The sequence below is a fragment of the Apteryx mantelli genome, chromosome 3, assembly GCF_036417845.1.
Source record: "Apteryx mantelli isolate bAptMan1 chromosome 3, bAptMan1.hap1, whole genome shotgun sequence".
Classification (NCBI taxonomy): Eukaryota; Metazoa; Chordata; class Aves; order Apterygiformes; family Apterygidae; genus Apteryx; species Apteryx mantelli.
In genome coordinates this window covers 90,020,907-90,036,691 of record NC_089980.1, presented here as the reverse complement: position 1 = coordinate 90,036,691, position 15,785 = coordinate 90,020,907, and the positions used below count along the sequence as shown (strand labels likewise).

At 38.0% G+C, this 15,785-nt stretch overlaps 1 protein-coding gene across 4 annotated transcripts in view; it reads right to left on the bottom strand.

Annotated features, from left to right (window-relative positions):
* The window catches only part of PREP (prolyl endopeptidase), a 112,083-nt gene that overhangs the window by 42,426 nt on the left and 53,872 nt on the right, over positions 1-15,785 (bottom strand). For all 4 annotated transcript variants that reach the window (XM_067293920.1, XM_067293919.1, XM_067293918.1 and 1 more), the window contains 3 exons: positions 14,351-14,542; positions 4,127-4,324; positions 149-252 (listed from right to left, as the gene is read on the bottom strand). In XM_067293920.1, coding sequence (XP_067150021.1) covers positions 149-252; positions 4,127-4,324; positions 14,351-14,542 — 494 coding nt within the window. The remainder of the gene's footprint in view (positions 1-148; positions 253-4,126; positions 4,325-14,350; positions 14,543-15,785) is intronic.

Sequence of the window (15,785 nt, the reverse complement as noted above, 5' to 3'; positions counted from 1 at the left end):
AAAATTGGTAGAATTACTTCAGAGCTTTACACTCCCCGCTCAGGACCTCAACCCAGGAGCTAATCAGAAAAGTCTCACTCTTCGTGAAGTGCAGTTTTGTTAACCTCTTGGTAAGTGACTATATAATACAAAGATTCATATTTATTACCTGAATCGTCTGGTAAACTGAAGGATCAAATCCTTTCACAGTCACCTCCCGGAAAACTCTTGGCTCCAGTTCCTCTTTGGTTAGATCACAGTGATATATAATACCTAAAACAGAGAGCAAGTCTGTCAACTTAGTGGATGCGCATTATTAAAAGGACACTGGGTTAGGCACTGTGATGGAGTAATGAATGGCAAAGGTAACTCAGCAGGGTGAAAAACAGTAGCTCCTGGTAAATTCTTTCAGTTAACACAGGTTACCTATACGGCTGAACAGAATTTGGTCTTGTATAATTTATTTTACGCCCTGATCCTGCAAATCTGAAAGCAACGACACTTGTTTGAGTTACCCTTATTATTTTCAAAGGACTGTGCACATGAGAAAATTTATGTATATACATAGTTTAAAGTCCTAGGCTTTAAAGTTCTTTTTTTTTTTTCAGGCTTCAACAGAGACAGAACCACAAAGAAGGCAGCAATCTAGATACTATGCACTCGTATAATTGGCCAAGAAGAATTAATTGGCTAAGTAGAATTTTTCCTTCAGACTATAGTCATCTTTCCTGTGATTCAATCCTGATAACACTTGAGTATATGCCTTACAGTTTACTTCAGAAAAGAAACTATCATTGTGTTTGCACACCCATTAAAATACCACAAAATCCTAATATTCACAGATAAAGTACAGCCATACATATGATTTGTAAAACTAACCACAGTGTTAATTATTCCTTTTCTGCTTTAAAACCAGCCAGTCTCTGTGGAATTTTAAACAATTATTAGGGAAAAGAGCACTAAAAGTTAAGGCAACAAGCCCTCTACAGGAATTCTCACTGTAATAAAATAAACCAAGGTGGACAGGACTTGATTGAAATACTGCTATATTGTGTATATTTTAGATAATTTCAGGAAAACAGAAGTAATTATTACTGAGGTTATGGCTGTAAAAATTATATTAGAACACTAAATAATGAGGAAACATATCTGATACAAATGGATTACCTTATTAAATCACTTTGTGGAAAATCAAAGATACAGATTGGCAAGGGAACACAAGATGAAAACCAACACTCCCAATAACTGATAAAAGCTTTTTCCATAATGGTGAATTAATGGAGGAATAAAAGCAGGACTACTCTAATCCACTGGGAGTTTTTTCCCTTCACTGTATTTGTCACATACAGTGACTAGCAAGCCTAACACAGGATGACAGGTACAAACAAGCATTAAAGCAGTGTTTCCCTGGAAGATTAGCATCCAGAAAGTGATGTGAAAGCACAGAGTAAAACACGGCAGGCAGTCTCAGGCAGTGCAGTCATTTTACATACGTACGGCTGCCCAAGCTTTGGTGAATGTTACAAAGCAGGCAGAATACCCGCACATTAGGAAACCCCACAGTTAAACACAAGCACAGTCATGGACTGCATTTGAGGAGTCAAGAAATATAATGTTACAGTAAGGTTAAGCTGAACCCCTTGTGCTGCATCTCCTTTTTTGTTATATATATATTTTTTAATCTATGTGGCACTTAATACTCAGAACCATAGTAATGTTGGGGCCTGCAGTCTTTTGCTGGGTGCTAAATAAATGCAATACTTCAGAGTGCTCACCCAGGTGGCTGTTAGGAGTGGCCAGTGGAAATGGCCATGTCTCAGGGAATGCCAAAAATAATTTTTATGGCACCAAAGCCTAAGGTTTTAGAAGTGATTTATTCATTCTTTCACATATATGCTTACTATCAGTATTATTACAAGTATTAAATACTAGTATGTTACATCTGTTTCTGTTTTTCAGGAAAAAATACTGCAATTTAATACAACTGCAAATTATATTGTATTATGACAGCAATGTAGGGAGATTTAGTCTAACCAAGGATCAGCCCAATAGCTTTTGTCCAGTTATTCTACTGATAGGGCAGAGAGAAGTTTCACACAGCTTAAAAAATATCCACATACCTACCTAAAAAAATCTCTCTCTGGTCTGCTTTCCTCATTCTTTCCTTGTTCCCATGCATTCTACCTCATTTTCTTTCCTTCCACTTTCTTCTAGATCCCAGGCCCTTTTGCCCCACTTAATGGAGCTATGCCATGGTGAGCTCTCTGTAGACGCTAAGTATACAGAGGGAAAGGAGGAAAAAAAAAAATCGGCCTAAGCAATCAGCAGGCAGTGAGAGCAGCCATGCTGCCTGGCTGGTGAGCTCATGGGACTGAGGCTTTCCAGCCCAGGAGGTGGGATGTGACAAGCGAACCACCTGAACCATTAGGTTGGGGTGAAGTTAGAGACAGAAGCAAGAGTTAAGAGTGCCCTCAAACTCCTCTGCAGTTGGCTGTTGTGATCTGAATGCTGTTTAGAAGTTTGTTTAAAAAAGGAACTGGAAACAGAAGATATCTTATTTCAGGTTGTGTAAGTGGTAAGATAATAATGGAAAAGTCCTTACACTTCTTATCTAAGTTTGAAGCTTGGAATTTCAATAATTTGACATAACTCTTTCAAAGCAAAATCACCAAACCTACCAGAACTAGTATACAGCAGCTTTATAATCTGGCTGTGCTTTAACTGAAACAGAGCAGAAACTATACACTGGTTCTGGTTTCCAACATTTTTGATCATCTCATTATTCACAATCACTGACAGGACTAGAAAAGGCTCAAGATTCTGGGTCCTGTCCTCCTGTCTCCACCTGTGAATCCTGTCCTGTATTAGCTACCCTTGAGACTACACACAGAGAAGATGGATTGTTTGGGGTATAAAGCAAAAAAAAAAAAAATAGAACGGCAAAGTAATTACGTATTTTCTTGTCATATACTACCTTGACAATTGTATAGAAACTCTTTCCTGTTCAAAATCCTGAAACATTTATCGGTCTGATACACATATTTTATGTAGCTCTTTGGACAAGCTCTTGCCTTGTACAATTGTACAAGGAGGATTCTTACAGCAATCCAACTGCATAAAATATCACTGATAGCAAGGATGCTGTAATGAGACTACACATAAATAAATCAGAAAGTTATCAGAGGGAGAATTTTTGTGGCTTTTATTAATGTTCTTCAAAACTGACAAAAATCGTAATAATTCACAATAATTGCAATAATTCAAGCAGTAATTCACAAGTCAAGTGACAATTCACAAGCCTCTCCAGGCTAAAGCTAACTTTTGTGAATATCTCATCTCCTCATTTAATGTTTTATACTGTCTTCTGTGTTATTTTTGGACAATCTTCTTCAACACACTGTTATTTCAGTGTCTTTCAATGCACAATATTCAATGTGCTCTCTTCATGTTTTTGGCTCTTCTGAAAATGGAGTGACAAACATGTTGACCATTCAGTATAACCTAACAGGCTCCTATTAAACAGCTATAAGATGCTACAAACTAAGTAGTATTTTCTCCACCTGTAGGAGGTAATCAGTTTTAGCTGTACAAATCTTCTGAAAGCTTTCAAAGTGTTAATATTGGGAGCTTTAACAAATTTGCAAGTTTTCCTAGATGCAACTAAAACAATTGGCTAATGTAACTGATATTTTAAGAAGAAAGAGGAAACTTTGGTTTGGGACAGTGATAAGATTTGAAGTAGCCTCAGAAAAGACTCACTAGCTATACCACTCACCTGCTTTTTCAGGTGATGAGTGCTTTCATGGCAGCAATCTTTAACTATATTTAACATAAGCACGATCTACAGTAGAACTGGTAAAGTTATATTTTGCTGTATGAAGCAAGAGCTATGCAAATGCTAGAATTCCCTCTCTAGTAAAAGCCAGTTTTGAGCAATGTCTGAATGCAGATCTCTCAAATGTTAACATGCTGTTAGGCGTCAGGGATCAAAGATTTCTCTGCTGGCACGTTTTGAAGTGCACAACCATTACTCACTACAGGGAGGGTGCATTTTTTATCTACATCTTAGATATACCTAATGCCTACTAAACAGAAAGCAGATCACCAGGAAATAGGAACAATATCTAAGGGAAAAAAACAGTCTTACCTGGAGATAAAAAGGAAGTAAACTGATAGAATATTTCCGTGTCCTTCTTTTGGCCACTATATCCCACAATACTGCCAACCTCTAATGGAAAAGTCTTAAGATGTGCACCAGTAGCTAGATCATGAAGTTGCAGGACATTCTTCACATCGTGCAGATAGCACAAAACCAGGAAGCTGGACCTCACACAAGCAACCCATTCTGCAGAGAGTGGAAGAGAAAAACAAAGCCACAGAAAAATATGGTAAAAAAACCATAAGAAAACAACCAGATGTAAACTGACTCTAAAATTCTTTAGAACCCGTAAGTATGTACACCAACCCTTCTGAGAGCTATCTAATTTAACTTGTAAAGCTTGAGAAAATACTTGCCTTCAGAAACAAAAAATGAATCCAAAAGTAAAGGCTGACATTCTTTGGACATGGGGTAATCATGTCTATTGAAGCTAATTTATGGCAATACAAGCATAAAGAACTACTAAACTAGGCATTTTTTCATTTTGAGCATTTATGCATCAATACTGTTCTTAAATAGCTCATATTTCAATGCCAACACTGCCTAAAACATAGATCTCTGTCAGCAATACTTACAGAAATGAACGAAAATGAAAACGGTCACTATGACTTAGACACAAGCTAAACTAATAAGAACGAAGAGACGTGATCCTGTATTGCACATTAAGTGCAGAGCCTAGAGGTTACCATCCATTCTGCTTCTGCCTATTCAGTAGGCTATTCTTGTAAGCAAGCTTTACTGGGTATAAATGAGAAAGGGCTGTTCTGAGGTGATACTCTCAAGATGCTGTTTTCAAAAAAACACCTATTCAAGGAGAAGTTAATGTTATTTAACAGCGTTCTTGAGACTCTAAGGTAGTAGGGACAGGGCACCGCACAGCAAAAGGGAAAAGATGACACTGCAGAAGTAAAACATCTCCTTTTTGCCTGCCCTCTGACAGTCCTGAGCCCCTGCAAAGCTGTGGACCTATGATGTGCAGCTGTGCAGGAATGAGAACTTCTGTTTCACAGTCTTTCATATTCTGAGTAAGTTTGTTCCTCAGAAGAATTGGAAAAAAAAAATCGGAAATGTGAACTTCTTAATGGAATGACAATTTTTTAAATTGTATTTTGGAAAATCTAAACACATGAAGAAAAAAAAAGAAAAAGGTCCAGGCTGGCAATTTCTACAAAAATCCCTGTGAGTCTACTGAATAACTCCTTCAGTCCCCATCTTTTTATCCTGTGAAGTGAATAAACTCTTCAGGGCTTCAACTTTCCCAGAATATATCAGGTGATGTATTCCCTCTTGGTTTACAGATTAGATGACACTTGTGCCATTGGCTTAAGACCCTTAGTAACCACATGACAAATCTATTTTTATTTAATCATCCATACAGAAGGAAGACTGAAACGTCTTCCTCCCTCTTGGAATTTCTGTCATTTAAGAAACTGGTTACCCTACTTTGAAACAGAAGTATTTCAATGTCTTCTCAGTTATGAATTTGCAAATCAAATACAAATAGCCAAAACACAAGGTTAAAAGTCAAGAAAAATATCAGGAAGGAGGGAAGGACATGTTTTTTTTGCCTGTGGGACTAGGTGAGGTATAGAGATTCTTTTCCCTTTTCCACCACAAATGTGCCACTTCTCCCCTGACAAGTCAGACTGGAAACCTGGATTACAGACAAGGTCATACCCCTGGACAATGCCTTCTCTTACCTACCAGAAGCAAAAAAAATAGATAGACTCAAATGAGCAAGAAAAATCAGGTAGGACTGACTAGAGCACACTGTAATGCCAAAGTAGTGCTATGACTTAGGGAGTTCAAATCCCAATACCAGAGGAAAAACACAGAAAATAAAACAGAAGCAAAGCAAAACTGACTGAATTTCAGTTTTATACTGTTTTACATTGTTCACATTTTAACAGTTCTTTCCAGTTTCCTCAAAGCCTTATAAAACCGAATAATCCAAGTTCAAAGAGCTGTACTGTACAGTCTTATAAAAAACATCTTTGTACATTCAGTTGCAAAAACAAAAGTTCAAAGATACATCATGTGCCACCACCATTAAGGATAACAAGCTTTTTCTGAATTGTAGGTCAAAACTCATTACTCTATAAAGCTTAGCTTCTTTAACAGTCTATTTTCCATATACAGTTCAGGTCTGTCATGACCCCCTGGAGCTCAAAGACCTTTGAATCCTAACAGCTCTGTAGAGTCTATCTTCCTTTCAGCTTGTTCCTGAAGGACCAGGGAAATTTAACACTAGTCTCAAATTGTTTTTCTTCAGACTTTTCAACTCCCTCACGTAGTTCTAGACAGTCTGGGAATTTTCAAACCAAAGCCCTAGAGTACCACACTAATTGAATTTTCAACCATGAAGCCATGACCTGAAATAAAAAGATACAGTACAACACAACAATGTTTATAGATTAGTAATCGCTATGTAATTTTAGCTCTGGAGTGACTGAAATCTCTTAAGTGAGGCTAGAGAACAAAATAAACTTCCTAAGCTTAACTGTTATATCCATTTACATATTTTGAAATACAGAATCATTCCTGGCTGTACATACGAGGAGAACATGCAGTAGTTTAAAATATTTATCACATTGTTGTTGCACAGATCTGCCAACATTCACATGTATAATTAGTTTACTAATAAAAAATATGAATAAGAAAATAACAACACTAGAGCAACACACCATTTTTGCCTGCAGACCTGTTCTGCAGTAAGAATGAGCTTACACAAACTCAGTTTGCATTCTCAGTAATACCTGTAACTAAAATCTCCAATTTTATATTTAAAATTTCTTAACACCTGAAGTTTTACAAAACGGATTGTAGATTCTCTCAGAATACCTTCAAAATTATAGATAATCTGGAGCTCTACTCTAGCAAAAATACTGCTCGAGAAATCTTTTATTTTAAAATTAAGTTGTGATGAACCTTAATTCCTCACTGATGACTTGATAAGGCATTGCAATTTAGTGGACACTTTCACTGCAAGTTGGAAGTATATATTACTCTTTTCTTAAAAAAGGTGCAATTGTTCAGGTAAGGCTTCTGGCTTATTTAGGGATTCCTGCTGCTATCGAAGAACTTGCCTAAGAAACAGCAATATTAACTCTTCATCACCCCTCTGGTTTACAGATCAGATGCTCTCAGCAAAGTGTAGATAACAGATGAAAAGACAATGGGAAATGTTTTTAAAACTGCCTATGAGGTTTAGGAGCACAGCTCCCATGGTATACCTGTGCTGTAACTGGTTTTGGTGCATTGCTAACTGCCTCCAAAACACACAGTAATGGAGACTAAAAACAAACATGAAAACCAAAATAAAACAAAACATTAAAGAAGACCTAAAGGAAACAGAAGAAAAAAGACACTTTAAGAACCAACACTTATATACACAGCAAGCTAAAACAATGCTAAAATATAAACCAGGGCTATTTTTTGACTGCAAGCTACAAGCTGAGTTCCTGTTACTTCTATGCTCTGCACTGAGAACTGGATGTACTGTTGAGTTTGTTGCATTAGCAATTAGCTGCCTTGGTTTTGCTCATGCTTTGAAGAAAGCATCCCACATGCCTCTATACTTCCAGGGAACTTTTAGATTGTGCGCTTGGAAACTTCATGTCAGCTTGAAGCCACCTAACTGTACATGGCTAAAAGCTAAGCCTAGCATCCTCACTGCAGGCTCCCTTTATAGACAACGGGCAGAAATAAGCACCTCTAGGAAGAAATTCATTATTTTGGATACCCTGTTCTAGGACACTCTAGGATGCCTTCTGAGATGTTTCTCCCCAATCTTGCAAATCATTTTTTAAAAAGAAGCTAACCATCTGAGACCTTTCCAATATATAGGGTCAATTTATTTCCAGTTAATATCGATGAACAGTGCAGTGAATCCCACCTTTTTTTTCCTCTTTCTCATGCTCAGGTACACCCATGTTCATCAATCCTTCTCCAGCACACTCATACGTATTGCAATACACATCTGGCAAGGGATTTATTTTACAAACAACAAACACATAGAAGCTGCCTATTCCAACCTATCCTCTTGGCTCAGGCATCAATCAGAGTGATGGAAACATTTGGAGACACTCGTAGGTACTGAAAGCAGATGGGAAGAATTATCCTCTGGTACTGAAGATGACAGTGATCACCTACATGACTAGGTTAGATAGACAAAAATTTTCAGTAGAGAAATTATAATTTTTAACAATGCCTAGGAAACTGAGCTCAACTCTCTCTCCTCAGGAGAAAGGGTCTAGTCCAACCTGTCATAAATTCATCTACTACTACTCTCCAAAAGCCATTTTACTTTTACAGCTTTCACTACTAGCAAAGGCATGCCACTAACTCTGTTCCCACAATGTTGCTATTAACTTTTCAGTAGTTTCAGGAGAATGAGGGTGAATCCTCACAATAAATATCTGTGCCACTAACCTTAATTACATAAGCCAGTTCTGACCTTTCACTTCTGCAGCAGTAGCTACAGCACACTAAGTGTCCAGTTGTACCAAATATGCTCTGACGTGGTCAGGATGAAATGCTGATGGAAGAAAAAAACATGCCAGGCTAAACAGGGAAACTCTTCAGCAGAAACAGCCAAGTTACTTCCGCTACAATGTGCTCATGTGTCTACTCAACAAATAATTAATACATTTTAATGGAATATCAAAGCTTCAGCTGAAAGATAGACTTGGAAGGTCATTTTGGGTTTTTTTTTTTTTTTTTTTTTTTTTGGTCATCACAGACAGCAACCATGAAGTTCAGTATCTCTGCAGATTAACAGGTGTGCATGTCGATCTCAGTTAAAATGACCCACAATCACAACTACTCAAGGCTACTTATTGGTAGATTTGCAAGGAAAGCATTAGCAATTTACAGAATAAAATATTAGTCATTCTGAAACGCGAATATAAGCTGATGAGCTCTCACAACAACACATGAAAAGACATGTGCCCTTTCTCTGAGACACCATCCTCAGTGACAGCCTGCCATGTTTAAGTTAAGGGCAAAACTCCAACCGATTTCAGTAGGTCAAGGATTTTATACCCCACCTTCTCTCATATTATGAGACATAAAAGTGAGAAAGAGAGAGTGGAGGGCAAAGCTCTTCTGAAGCTGCAAACACCAGGAATAATGCTTCTTTAAGTAACCAGCAGAACAGGCTTTAATCACCTGTTTTCTGACACAGGTTTTCCACAGTAAACTGAGTGAACATAGCCACAAAACCCCTATCAGAAGGAGCAGAATAAAACTTTCAGTCAGGGGCATGCATCTGGACAACATCTTCTCCCCTAGTGACTGATGGACTGTATCTGGCTTGGCCAGGCCTCAGAAGATGCTTTTTGTAGCTAGGAAACACGGGAGCTAAGCCACTTCCCAGTTTTATATATTTCACAGTACAAGCTTACCAGTCTGGTCCTTTGCATAGCAGCCAGTTTCCTCATCTCTACTAGACTTATGTGCTAGCTGCCTGCACAGAGTAATTTCTTAGGGCTACAAGCAGAAGTTTATACAACTGTTCCTCAGAACATTCATGCAACCCTTCATTTACCCACTCTGAAAGCAAAACTCCCTGTTGTGTAAAAAGCTATGGATATTATTAAAGACAAGACAGGGTAATGGAATGCACAAGTCTCCTGACAACTGAGATAAACACGAAGGATTACTCACACCCATACACATCCTTGACATTCAGGATCAACAATTTTGTGATCTTGATTCCAGATTGCCTCTCCTGGCTTTGCTACAGTGCCAAAAGATAACTCTACTTATCTCAGAATATGTTTGATGATTATGGGTGTTTAGTATCTTGTCTCCACACCACATTTTCCAGTGTAATCTATATTCAAAAGAATTAAATAAAATCTGAAAAAAATGCCTGTGACTTTTTTTTTTTTTAATTACTTTATGCTGCACTTTAGATAGGTGTGGACACAACAGTGTCCCAAAATCTGGCTGAGAGTTTACATTTGTAGAAATGCAGTTAGAAGTCTTTGTTACATTGCTGGAGTATAACGGCAACTTAGTTGCAATAAGCCAAAGCCTTAAGTATTTATGAATTAGCAGGTTAGAAGTATGAAGAAGAAATACTATTTTGCACTTGTATAGCACATTGTAGCTTAGGGAAAGGAAGCACTTTACACCCACTGAGCTTAGGTATGCAGATGTTTGCAAGGCACAGGCATGTTGCTAGTGCTGCCCCTGCTTTTTAAATGGTCAAAAGAGATTCAAATAGTTGTTCAAGGTCACCTCATCTCTGGTATGCTCAGGATTACTGCTTATTTCTTAGTGCTTTGGGGAGCACCTCCTTACTCAAGAGACTCATTCTATTTTTCTTTTCATTATCATAACTAGAGGGCTGAATATGACTGCTTCTTCCGAGTTGCCCCGCACCACAGATATCAGGCACTTTTGGGGGCTGCCCCTCTTCCATACTCTGTTGAGACCATTCTCACACCACAGGTCTGACACAGGTCACCCCCTGTGCATCTCAGCCAAGCAGACTGTGGTGATCCAGAACACATCTCTCAAAATTATTTAACCTTCTAAAGACAGCAGGTTTGTCCTGCGCCTGAGGATTAGGGTCCCAGCGTCCATAATGATCAGGGTACATTTAAGTCTTATAGATGCCTTTTAACTAATTCAGCACACCTAACTGCAGCTATGCTGCCATTCAAACCATCAGTTCAATGTTAAACATGAATCTCTCCAACGGTTATATTTCAGGCTCCCTGAAAATCAAAAGTAACACTTTATAAACAAACTCCAGAGGGGAGAAAATGAGTCTCATCACACACCAAAATGTCCTGAGGCCCTTACTTAAACTTCTTCATTTAAAATAACTGCCATTTATTTCTTCCCCTTCAGCTCACAGAAGAGTTCTAAATTTATCTCAACTCTGTGTGAAGTCCCTGCTGAGAACTATGTAAACCTTAACTTTGTTTAGCGTATGAGGGAGCCTGGTTCAAAGTGAGATCAGAAAAGAACAGCTCTTTACACCTGGTGGTTTTAAGATGAGGTGGGCTTACAACCTCACTGTAGGAATATATTTGTTTTTTTCCCTAAATTTCCTAAATTAGTTTATTTCTAAACAGTTTTGAAGACGAAAAGATCAAAGCCAGTAACAAAAGGGTATTTTGAAGACTCTGTGAAACCAAATTACATGCACACTGCCTTCTAGGCACATGTGTTTGTTTAGTTCTTGGTTAGACCACATTAGCTGCACTACTGCACACTCCCTGAGAATGCAGTACGACACGTCATGGAATTTCTCCTTTTGCTATCAATGGACACTGGCAGAGTTTCACAATTATTAATCCTGACTCATAAATAAAATCTATTTCTATATGTGTGTGGTGGCAGCTTTATAAAATTGAATCCAAGATAACACACAGAAAAAAAAAGGGCTACGGCTAACAGGCAGATCATGCAGACTTTTGAGCTGAGCATCTGTATATTCCAGTAAAAGGACAAAGAAACATTTGTGACCTAGAGCATCACTGACTATAGTGTTTATAAAGCAATTCCAAATACAGCTAATTACATCTGGACAAGCAGCAATACTCATTTAACCTTTGAATCATTGCAGTCATAGCTTTTGCAGAAGGCAATTCATTACATTGCAGTCAAGTGAATTTGACTTTTTGCGATCCAGAGATGACAAGGCTTTCAAGACAATGAATTATTAACTGCCTTCTGCTATAATTATGTCTTTCCAAAACAAATCTTGGAAAGATTAAAACAAGATGACATAATGGCTGGTCTGCCTTCTTTCACTGAGAAAGTCTCCTCTTCAAGAATGAAGGATTCTGACTTCATCAAGTACAAACTAGTGTTTTATTATTTCATTCAGAGCTACAACCTACTGAGCATGATAAAATCCCCTTCCCTTGGTGCTAATACAACTTTAAGTTGCAAGTATCTGCCACAAAAAAAGCAACTGAACTATTCAAACTTACTTTACTTTAGCATTGATGCTAAGATTTACTTAGTATTCATCTTCTTATGGAGACACTTTCAGTTGCTCATTTAACCTGATTCTTTAACACAATCATTCCAAAAAGCTAAAGAGAGAAGTGGGTATGATTGCCTACTCTGGCTTCACATTCATATACAGTAAAATCTTGATGATATGAAACAGACACTTGAAAGTCAGTCTGATGGTTTCATATGACAGATTATGTTTGACTTCAAGTCTGTAAGAGCTGAGTGCCTGTTGTGTTTATAGTCTAAAGGCCACTGCCCTCAGTAAGTGCATTTATCTGAACTTTTGATTCTCTAACTGCAGTTCTTGTTATGCTTGTACAGTTAAGACTGTCACATATAATCCATTAAAGGAGCATTTTATGCATTAAAAAGTTTCTTACGTGTGCACAAACATTAAGTCACCATGACTTTGTGTTTAGAATGAAAACAAAATGGAGCTGAGCTAAATATCACAGTACAGTGAACAGAGGTAGCCTTTTTCTTAAAGGGAAGAAATATATAGCCAGTGCCTATACAGCCAGTGCCCAAAGCTCCTTTGGCTGGCTAGACCACAGCCCAGGCAAATTCCCATGTGGTAAACATATTTCACATTAATAAAGCATGAGAGAAAAAAATTACACATTTCTGTCCCATTCCATTTGGACGCTCTCCATCTCTAAGTCAATTCTTCAACTCAGTCCCACATTGTATATTGCTGCCTCTAGTAACTTAAACATAGCTTCACAGATAGTCAGCAAATTTGTGCACTATCAGAAATTAGACTTGGAAGCAATTTGTCACAACTATTATTTATTCTCTGCCTAGGACTGAGAAGGTAATCCATTCAAGATGCAGATGGTTCTTAATTCAAAGAGTTCACAATCTCAAGATAAAGATTTGTTTCTCACCAAGCTTTGTTTGCTATTTTTGTGATCACCAAAAGTCTTAAAACACTCAAGAGTCCAGATGTTTCCAATGTCACTACAGTTCTGGGCATGCTCCAGCAACACCTCATTCTCTCTCACACATCTGTTACCCGGGACAGGATCTGGTCAGTTGGCTTTGGGGCAGCTGCAGGACCTATCAGACACAATATTATAATAGCTTTGTCCTCCATTTGTGTCATACTGGGGACCAACCTGGTCTAGGTTGTGGCACAGGTGATGCAGGACACACTGAAAAATGCAGAAAAAGATATTCTCAAGAATCTTTTGGTGTCTTGGAAAGTGAGATCTCAAGAGGAATTTGAAATAGTAGCTGAACAGATTTATCTTAGTGGGGAGAGACAGAGAAGTTACTCTGCATATACACACACATATACACATATACAGAACTCTGCTCCTTCTAAAGAGAAGCTCTTCACAGGAGAAGTAGCAAACAATGATTGAGGGTATCTGTACAAAGATGGATTAATGAAAAAGAAATGCATAGTCTTTTTGAACAGCTACAATTAAGCTAGTCAGATAAATCACAATTGTATCTTGCACTGGATGGAGGATACAGTACACAAGTATATACAAATGATCTGTCAAATATTTGTACAAAAAATACCTCAGGGGAGGTTCTTCTATACTATATGAAATTATGTCAAGTACTAAGTTTTAATAGAATTTTTCCGAAAAGGATAGTATTAAAAAAATCCTAAAACTGACCTAAAGCTGAGCCTTAGTTCAGGAAACTTATCACAACACATTTATTTTAATTAGCTCAAAATCAAGGATTTATGTTCTGAATTTGCTTTTACAACTAGAGAATTCCATGCTCTTGGACTTTCCTGAGGCTTTTAAGAGCTATCTGTTCCTCTAATCCCAGGAATGATGGACAAACCTGTCTCAAACTCTGATCTCCATGTTTGCAGTGTGCTGCACTATTGCCAGGCTTGCTCTTTTCCTTGCTTCTGCTTGCAAAGCCTCACTTGCTGTAATTCCTGAGTGTCTGGCAAACATTCACAGCACTGACATGAAGCAGGAAAATACTTTCCCCTCATTTCCTACAGAGTTAAAACAAGGACAGATTAAGCAACTTTACCAAGGCCACACAGGATGAGAGAGCGAGCTATGGAAATGAAACCTGGATTTCTCAAGTCTCGGGCAAGTCTTTTAATCACAGAACATGCATGTCAAGTCTCAAACATTTAAAACATAGGGAAAAAGTAAGGAGGTTTGTGCAAGACATTCAACAGACTGAAGATTGAATTAATTTGGGGGGGAAAAAAAAAGAGAAAATCTCTCACTTCAGATATACTCTTACCTAGAACATCTCTTTCATGTTCAGGGATGAGAACTTTCCATTTAGATTCATCTGGGTCACTGAAGTCAATGTTGATTAACCGGTAATTTGGAGCATGGCGGTTTGTCTTGAAAGTGAACACTGTTCCTTCATTGGTGACATATTCATACTCAGCTTCAAAGTTGTCTATCAGCTTCACCCATTGAAGAATTCCTGTCAGATCAAACACACCATAACATGAATTGCTTATCTCCTGAAACAAAACTGTTTAACACTTGACAGCAAGGTTTTCCTGACAATTGCTGTAGGCTCTTTCTCCAAGAACTGTGGTGACTAGAAGAGCTGTAACTATGGGAAAGACCTGAATATATACTTAAGCATTAGAGTTGATGAGAAAATTTCCAGCTGAATAGGCTGCAGTGGAAAAATGTCAATTTATGGACATGGAAATATAATGGTTTTGAGGAACTTCTAATGAAACACATGCAGGATACTTACAGAACTAGGCTTAGCTCTCCTCCAGCAATTCTGAGGGGCTGCTGGAAAGCTCAGATGTTTGCTACACAGGCACTTCTGCCACCCCAACTGCCTCGGAGTCAACAACGCCAAGTGCACAAGGTTCTTGGCAACCGAGCTCCCAAGCCCCCAGTTCTCCTACAGATTTCTTGGAATGGGGAGTCACAGCTGAGCCAAAAGTCTCGCTATGGCTTTCAAGCTCAATGTTATTTATTTATTTTTTTAAACACTTTTTTTTACTTAATGTTTACTTCTAAAGGAAATTCTTCTGGGTTTTTTGTTTCTGCAAAAGGCAGTTACATTTTCCTTAAGTGGAACGTCTTTCATCCTCCTTGAAAACCCAGATCTTCCCACAGAACGGAAATGATGCTATTTGAATGAGTACTATAAACTTTAGTATCAGGAGTTACCTTGTCATTTCAGAAACAACATTCCCAAGGTGTTATTCTACAGAAGTTTGCCACCACCAAAGAAGGTCTAGAGACAGATAGCTAAAAAGTTAACTACTAGATTTTTGAAGTACAAAATTCCGGTTTCCCTAGGAACTTTCTAGAACATTTCACTCAATAACAGAAGTGCACTTCTCTCTCAAACACGAATTGGCTAGTACTGACTGAACCTAGAGTTGGGACAGAAAGACTCCAGAACTTTTTCTTCACAATTTACTGTTTTGCAATAGATTTAGAGGCTAGTAGAAAAAGATGCAAGGCTAAATTAGATACGTGATATGCCTGCTATATCTACAGCCCAACCATCAACCAAACTCACTGTGATAAGTATTATACATTAGCTTGCTAAAAAACCAAAATCCTAACTAATATAAGAAATTACAGCTTTTATATCCGAAAATAACAGCCCACCCTCTGCCTCTCTACTAAAACTAAAGGTTGGGTCTCTGCTTTTAAGTACAAATCAATAAACTGTGCACAATCTGCTTATG